The sequence below is a fragment of the Plecotus auritus genome, assembly GCF_963455305.1.
Source record: "Plecotus auritus genome assembly, chromosome: 9".
Taxonomy (NCBI): Eukaryota; Metazoa; Chordata; class Mammalia; order Chiroptera; family Vespertilionidae; genus Plecotus; species Plecotus auritus.
In genome coordinates, this window is record NC_137783.1 from 112,615,803 (window position 1) to 112,624,932 (window position 9,130).

The 9,130-nt window shown below is 38.5% G+C and overlaps 1 protein-coding gene and 1 pseudogene across 2 annotated transcripts; one reads left to right on the forward strand and one right to left on the reverse strand.

The window, feature by feature from the left end:
• Positions 1-1,923: 1,923 nt before the first annotated feature.
• LOC308233375 (olfactory receptor 52B4-like) lies at positions 1,924-2,868 on the forward strand (the record flags this gene model as incomplete). Its single annotated transcript, XM_080640307.1, has 1 exon — positions 1,924-2,868. One exon carries the CDS (start codon positions 1,924-1,926, stop codon positions 2,866-2,868), a length of 945 nt encoding a protein of 314 aa, XP_080496433.1.
• Positions 2,869-7,382: 4,514 nt separating this feature from the next.
• Positions 7,383-8,323, reverse strand: LOC308233388 (olfactory receptor 52B4-like; annotated as a pseudogene). Its single transcript has one exon. The product of its transcript is annotated as an olfactory receptor 52B4-like (transcript).
• Between the last annotated feature and the right edge of the window lie 807 nt (positions 8,324-9,130).

The following is a 9,130-nucleotide window of genomic DNA, read 5'->3' on the forward strand; positions in this document are numbered from 1 at the left end:
TGTTTTTTCAGTCTGTACAACACTGGACAACAGAGGCATTTCTCAAGGTGTCCGCCTTCTCCTGGCTTGGGTACAGGATGCACAGTACTTTACATCCTTACCAAAAATTTACAACCCCCCACCTTTTTAGAGACAATACCAAGGAAGCAAATATCAAAAGCTGGTGAAATTTCAATCATAACTATAAAACCTTTCTGGTATTTTTCCTGCTCTTCATTCTGTGGTAAAGGGAGTCGCATAGAGCTACCTATTGAGGGACATTCTTCCCTAGGTCAGGAGGGCATCTCAATTTCATTAGTTTAGAAAGGTCTCTTTTACTCAACCTATTTCTAAGATGAGGAAATTGTGCCCAGTAAATGTAGAAAAGCTTCAAATTCCAGCTCTGTTCTTTGAGTTGTGACAATATTCTTGAGCGTGAAATTCCCATTTTGAAAAGTGGATGATGATAATCTTTATTGCCAGTGTTGGCAGAAGAAATGAATGGTGTGTCACAAGTAACATGTTCATATCAGTTCCTAAAATTGAGAAGTTACTTTAAAAAGGATACTTTCCTGATCTTACTTCAATGTGACAGTAATTCATCAATACATCAATTCCTCTTAATTGAGCAAACTTTATTATTTTAGTCTTTGCTCTCCTTTTCCATCCTTTCTATCTATCCCATAGCTGCCAGATAAATATATCCAATATGGTTTCCAATTTCTAAAACTATATATGGCTGACCATTTTTCCTAACATGACATCTATACTCTAATTTATATTAGGACCCAATCTACCTTTGTTGTGATATTTTTTTCCCCCAATTACTTCAAATTTTCACCATCACAACCTCTCAGAGCTAAAAGCTGCTTTGAATATTTTGCATTTATGTGTCAAACTTTTCTTGTTAAACTCCCAAACAACTTCACTCCATTCATTATTTGGTACTTCCTCAACCTGATGATATCCTACTTTATTTTTGAGGCAAAGTTTAAATATGAAGTAATTTTTAAGACTACTAGAAATATGAACAATAAGTAATACTGTGTTTCAATATTAAATACTAGAGGTCTGAGTAGGATCCCTGGGCCTGGCTGGTGATCAGGGCCTTCCATCTGCTGGCCCGCCTGGGCCTTTCTTTGTTCCGCGCCACCCCCTGGTGGTCAGCACATGTCATAGCGAGTGATTGAACTCTGGGTCTCCTGGTGGAACTCCCGAGGGGACACTTTGCATTTTTGCCTTTTATATATATACAGATTTTATATAATATGTTGACTTAATCATTAGTTAGTTATATAAAAGTCTATCTTATTTAGGAGCTTAAGACCTCATTCAGAAAAGAATCCATATTTTATTCACTTAAAAATATTTTTTATTAATTTCAGTAAGGAAGAGAAAGGGAGAGAGATAGAAACATCAATGATGAGAGAGAATCATCGATCTGCTGCCACCTGCACACCCCCCACTGGGGATCGAGCCCACAACCCTGTCATGTGCCCTTTACCAGAGTCAAACCTGGGACCTGTCAGTCCACAGGCTGATGCTCTATACCAGGCGTCCTCAAACTACGGCCTGCAGGCCACATGCCACCCGCCGAAGACATTTATCCGGCCCGCCGAGTGCCGCTGCCTGTCCTGCTTAGGAACCGACTCGTCCCGGGCCCACAGTGCGCATAGGAATTTGTTCATAGTTTTTTTTTTTAAACTATAGTCCGGCCCTCCAACGGTCTGAGGGACAGTGAACTGGCCCCCTGTTTAAAAAGTTTGAGGACCCCTGCTCTATACACTGAGCCAAATTGGCTAGGGCTATTCCATGGCACCCTCAAAATGGAATAGAATTAGGTATATGTGAACAGTCCGGTTTTGGTAAGAAAATCAAGTATAATCTTATTTTTCTTTGCTGCCCGTGAATAGGAAGTGAGTTGCCACGTCATCTGATTCAGATATGACTACCTCAAATTACACAGGTGTTAGCCACACAGTCTTCTACTTGCTGGGCATCCCTGGGTTAGAGAACCAGCACATGTGGATTTCCATCCCCTTCTTCATTTCCTATATCAGCGCCTTGCTTGGGAACAGCCTGCTTATTTTCATTATCCTCACAAAAAGCAGCCTCCATGAACCCATGTACCTCTTCCTCTGCATGCTGGCCACAGCAGACATTGTCCTCTCCACGTGCACAGTACCTCAGGCCTTGGCCATCTTCTGGTTCCATGCTGGGAAGATCTCCCTGGATTGTTGCATCACTCAACTCTTCTTCATCCATTCCACCTTCATGTCTGAGTCAGGAATCCTGCTGGTGATGGCATTTGACCGCTACATTGCCATTTGCTACCCACTGAGATACACCACCATTCTTACACAAGCACTGATTGGGAAAATTGGTGTGGCAATCTTTCTGAGAAGTTATGGTATAATGTCCCCCATAATATTTCTTCTGAAAAGACTGACCTTCTGCAAAAGTGACATTCTCCCAAACACTGCTTGTCAGCACATTGTTTTGGCCCATGTTTCCTGTGATGACATACGAGTAAATATTTGGTATGGGTTTTTTGTCCTAATGTCAACAGTGATCTTAGATGTTGTGCTAATTTGTGTTTCCTATGTGTTGATTATTCGAGCTGTCTTCCACATCCCATCCCAACATGCTCGCCACAAAGCTCTCAATACTTGTGGCTCCCACGTCTGTGTCATCATCCTCTTCTATGGGCCTGGGATCTTTACAGCCCTTATTCAGAGGTTTGGACGCCACATCTCCTCCCATATCCATGTGTTGGTGGCTGATATTTGCATTCTGGCTCCTCCCATGCTGAATCCCATCATTTATGGGATTAAGACCAAGCAAATCAGGGACCAGGTGGTCCATCTGTTGTTTACAAAGCATAAATAACTTTCTCTGTTGGAAGCTGATTCGTTTGTGCAGTCATTGTATCCATGTATTGCTGGAAGCCAATTCCAGCATGTCAGCAGGGCTGAATCATCTGGAGATGGCTGAGGGCATTTCCCCAAACCTGAAAAGGATGCATAAATGATTACTTGCTGCCAGACAGATGAGGGCATCCTACTCTACATGTTATTGCCTCCAACTGGCCAAACACCTGAACAGCCATAGGCAATTCCTCCCATCTGACAATGGATTCTGTATACTAACCCTGGCCTTTGATGTGTATATCTACCTTGCCTTTGGACAACTTGTGTTAATAAAAAGCAAGGGGTTCTGAGACAAGGGAGAACTTGGTTTCTTTAGCCAGGCTCCTCTGGCCCCCCAAATGCCTTCCAAAATTATGTTTTGTCTCTGGACTCTTGATTAATTTACACACAGCTCCTCCTCCAGATTCCTGAACCCTTCTAGATGCTGAGAAACACACACCGCCATTAATGTATGATGTGATCTTTAGCAGCAGTATACTGCAGCAGGTGAGATAGTACTTGCCAAATGAATCCAGAAGTTGGTGTTTCTAGTGCAATTGTATCAGTGAAGTTTTGAGGCAATTTTCTCCCAAAGCCTCTAATCTGTCATTAAGTATCTGTCTTGGGGGCCTCAATTAGCTTTCTCACCCATAGAATTAAGAACTAGATCAGGCCACCTCTCTAAGTCGTACTTACCTAAATAGCTGTGGACTATGGAATTTAATGAGTTAAATCTTTGACAGTGTTTTTTTCTAAAAATTGTTGAACTATTCTTTTCAAGGTGTTCTGTGCTTTGAATGGCTTTGCTCTCATCAAGCTTAGGACATTTCTCCAACCATTTTTCTCTCTGTCCTTGTTATTTTGAACGTTTTTTCTTTATTGGAATCATTCTCATCTTTTTGTTGTTGTTAATCCTCACCCAAGGATTTCCATTGATTTTTAGAAAGAGTGGAAAGGAGGGATGGAGGGGGTGGGAAAGAGAGTGAGAGAGAAAGAAAGTGAGGCGGGGAGAGAGTAACAGTGATGTGAGAGAGACACATTGATCTGTTGCCTCCCACTCGGGCCCTGAGTAGGGTGCAGGATCTAACCTGCAACCCAGGTACTTGCCCTTGATGGGGAATCAAATCCACGACCCCTCGGTGTGCAGGCTGACACTCTAATCACTGAGCAACACCTGCCAGGGCCATTCACATCTTTTCATATCACTTTTTTCTTCAGTGTAAAAATATACCAAAACAGAAATAAATTTGAACCACTCCCCCTCCCCAATCTACATTCACCTACATCTACTACTTCATTTCCCTTCTCCAGCATAGAGGAAAGTACCTAGTGTCCACTGGCAGTCTCAAATCCCCAAATTTTTCTCTTGACCCCACTCCATTTTCTCGTTCGCTCACACCAGCTCATTTAAATGACACTTGTTAAAATCATAATGATCTCCACATTTCTAAATCAATAATCAAAACGTGTCCTCATCTTAGTCCATATTCCTTAGTCCACAGTGCTAGAATTTCTATGTTGCAATCTGAATTTCTATGTTTCCAACTTCCTTGGGGACCTCAGCCTTTGCTTTTAAGGCCTCCAACTGATTGGATGAAGCGTACTCACATAATGGAGGGTTATCTATTTCATTGAGTTTAAAAATATTGTATACATGTCTATGTATGTGTTTTATTTATTTTAAAAATATTTTATTAACAGACAGCTGTCAGTCTTTTCTATGTATCTATGCCTCTGATGAAAAAAAGATAATCAGAGGCATGGATACATGGACGAGACTGATAGAGGTCAGATGGGAGTGGGATACGGGAGGACTGGATGAAAGAAGGTAAAGAGATTAGCCAAAGAACATATATGCATAGCCCATGGACATAGACAACAGTGTAGTGATGGCCAGAGGGAGGGGAAATGGAGACTGAGTAGAGTGGGTAAAGGAGGGGGAGAAATGGGGGATATCTGTAATAGTGTCAACAATAAATTAAAAACGAAAACAAAGAAACAAACAAAAAATAATAGGAGTGCCTGACCCTGGGAAGATGGTGTCTGAGGGTGATATGGGATATTAACTCAGGACTGTGACCGAGGTAGTTGACCCTCCAGTTCTCTCTTTGGGGCCATGCAATCAGGTCTCTCTCTCTCTCTCTCTTTTTTTTTTTTTTTAAACTTTTTTTGTGGTCTATTATATTTATTTTTTTATATAGGAGAGATTACTGAAATTAAAAAATTATACTTAACTTGTTTTTGATCAAGTTTAATATGTACGAAGTGTTAACAAAATACACATTATACATACTAGGATTGTATATATATATTTTTTAAAAAATTACTTGATCTGGAAAGAGATATGACCTTATAATCAATGATCAAAAGTTAAAACAGAAACAAGAAGACAAATAAGTAATTCAAGTGTTGGAAATATCAGGCAAGATTTATAGAATTTTGTTAAAAATAAATAAAATATAGTTAAGATAAATGTTTAGCGAGATAATAGGAATTAGGATCTTGAAATAGTCAAATGTTATTATACAACTAAAAATATTATTACCTAAAAAGATGCACTTAATGGATGGATTTAAACAATGAATTAAAAAAAAAAGATAGGATTAGGAACTGGGAGATAGATTAATACAAAAGACAGAAACTGAAGTGAAAGGAAGAAAAAGAGAATAAAAAAATGAGCATAAGACAAATGATAGACATATTCAAAGTATATAAAAGAATAATTGTAGTTCCAACCAGAGAGAAGAGAGAAACTGGGGAAAAAGAATATTCAAGAAAATAATAACAGAAACCATTTCCAAATGAATGAAAAGGTATAAATTCACAAATTCAAGAAGGTCAGAAAAACTCCAAGAAGACGTATGCAAACTATCCACAGATGGATATATTATAAATGTTCTTTAAAAAAAAAAAAGACAAAAAAAGCCAGCTATAAAAGGTACATTACATTAATAGGAGCAAGAGTAAAACTTTCAAGTCAGTTCTTAATACAAAAGATAGAATTAAAAAGTAATTGATGAAAAATTTTGAAGTTCTAAAAACTCCTGCCAAATTAAAATTCTATACCCATGAAATTATCCCTTTCAAAATTAAGACTAATAAAATAAAAATGTTTCCACACAATCAAAACCTGAGATAATTAATCTCTTGCATTCCTATACTAAAGGAAATATTGATCAAAGTTTGAACATATGTTTTTTTAAAAAATAAAAAGCTTTTAACTTATTTTTCTTTATGCACACTGTATAAGTATTAGAAAATTCAGACTAAAATTATTATAAAAATCACCTATACCTTATAACCCAAATATAGTCACCCATTCATACAATTTTAGCATAGATTGATGAGTGATGGTTAGTTAAACATATTATTTAAAAATTCCATCATATTTACCTGACTGATCTGGGACATACTTGTCTCACAAATATAATGTGAATATATTTCCATCAGCAAACATATAAACCCATATTATTACCTCTCACTACTCTTTTATATTGTAAATTATACTAGTAGATGTGCCATGGTTGATTTAACCTAGTATGCACTTTTGTTAACCTAGATAACATTTGTTACATAGTAGTGTATTTTCTGTTTAATACTTGTTTAGTATACTTTTTTTGTGTGTACTTTATTTGGTCTCATGTTGAATATTTTCTTCTAAATAATTAACAACATAAGTAAAAATTTTACAAACATAAGCATTAATGAACTGTTTTTTATTTTATTTTTTAAAAATATATTTTATTGATTTTTTACAGAGAGGAAGGGAGAGAGATAGAGAGTCAGAAACATCGATGAGAGAGAAAGATCAGCTGCCTCCTGCACACCTCCTACTGGGGATGTGCCCACAACCAAGATACATGCTCTTGACCGGAATTGAACCTGGGACCTTTCAGTCCGCAGGCTGATGCTCTATCCACTGAGCCAAACCTGTTAAGGCTGTTTTGTATTTTAAAAGCAAGAAGAAAAATGTATTTACAGGAGCACTCATTTATGCTAAAAGTATACTAATGGTAAATTGAATATATATGACATATGTAATATATACATTTCATAATAATCTGTCTAAAAGAAAAAATATAAGGATATGATATAGGGGTGAATGGCTGGAAAAATGTCCTAATGAGAGGAATAAGACAACTGCTGACATTCAAAGCATAGAATACCTCAGTATAGTTCAACAATTTTCCATGGAAGGCCAGTCTCCACTTCATTGCATTCTAACCTCTCGTCTAGGAGTGGAGAGGTGAACTGATCTGAATTCTATGAGAACACTAACTAAGACCCCAAAGAAACTGATATCTAATGACCTATTCAAGGCTTTGCAAGAAACATCCATCAACATATTACTCATACAATTGCTCTAAGACAACTCGACAAAAAGACATTTGACTAGTATCTCTACTGGACCTCTCCACATCCTGATAAATAATGTCACCTCAAGCCTGGTGAGAATTACTGAGAAAAGTACAAGGTTAGTTTCTATTATTAAAGTCATTTCTGTTTTGGAAACAACAAACCACCAGGTCCCGAATCTGCTTGGTCTTAATGCCATAAACGATGGGATTTAACATAGGTGGAATGAGAATATAGACATTGGCCAGCAGAACGTGAACGTGGAGTGCGATGTGGCGTCCAAAGCGCTGAGTGAGAACTGAGAAGATCCCAGGCCCATAAAAGAGGATGATGACACAGACGTGGGAGCCACACGTATTGAGAGCTTTGTGGCGAGCATCTCGGGATGGGATGTGGAAGACAGCACGGAGAATAAGCATATATGAAACAAAAATTAGCACAACATCTAAGACCAAGGTGGACATTAGGACAAAAAAACCATACCAGATGTTTACTCGTATGTCATTACAGGAAATTTTGGCCAAGACAATGTGCTTACAAGTGGTGTTTGGGATGATGTTGCTTTTGCAGAAAGTCAGTCTTTTCAGAAGAAATATAACAGGGAAAACTGTCCCATAACTTCTCAGAAAGATTGTCGCACCGATTTTTCCAATCAGTGCCTGTGTAAGAATAGCTGTGTATCTCAGCGGGTAGCATATGGCAATGTAGCGGTCAAATGCCATCACCAGCAGGATCCCTGACTCAGACATAAAAGTGGAAGTGAGCAAGAATGTCTGAGTGATGCAACGATTCAGGGAGATCTTCCCAGCATGGAACCAGAAGATGGCCAAGGCCTGAGGTACTGTGCACATGGAGAGAACAATATCTGTTCCGGCCAGCATGCAGAGGAAGAGGTACATGGGTTCATGGAGACTGCGTTTTGTGAGGATAATGAAGATGAGCAAGCTGTTCCCAAGCAGGGCGATGATGTAGGAAATGAAGAAGGGGATAGAAATCCACATGTGCTGATCCTCAAGGCCAGGGATGCCCAGCAAGCGGAAGACTGTGTGGCTAACACCAGTGTGATTTAGTGCAGTCATGCTCATGGAAATCTTTTAAGACTTCATCACCTATTTACAGAGACAGAGGAAAATTTGATTATCTGCATATTTTTCTTTGATATTTCCAGCTGCTTTTAAGTACCTACATGGTCCTGTTCTTGAGGATGTTAAGATTTCAATGCATATATGTAAATAAGATAAATAAGGTATGATAATACTTTCAACAATAAAGATAAATTTAAAAGCTGAAGTCTTAATCTCATAAACAAGATAAACCCTTATACAAGTACAGAAAATTAAATAATCTCTCTCTATATAAAATCCTAATATGCAAAATGTCCCCTTGGGAGTTCGACCAGGTAGACCAGGAGTTCAATCGCTCCCTATGACATGCGCTGATCACAGGGGGTGGCGTGCAATGAAGGAAGGACCCGGCCGGCAGCCGCAGCCAGGGAAGGAAGGCGCCGATCGACCCTGATTGCTGGCCAGACCTAGGGACCCTACCAGTGCACGAATTTCCTGTACCAGGCCTCTAGTTAAATTAATGATTAACATCTTTGTGGTAAAAATTAAATTAATATGGGAACACAATGGAAGGGTTACTTCAGTCTATATTCATGTTGATTTTAAGAACTTATTTTTGATATTACCTTTGGAGATAGTTTAGGATGCTAATATTTGATGGGAGTACCAAGTAGAGAATGGAACTAGGTCATTTGGGAATTTAAGGAGAAATATTTGCCATGCAAATGCCAAATGTATTTAAAACTGCTTTCAGCTCTGTGTGGTTGTGGTTGTATAAATTTGGGTAATTAGAGAAAAGATGCCAGTCAAAACTGATTTGCT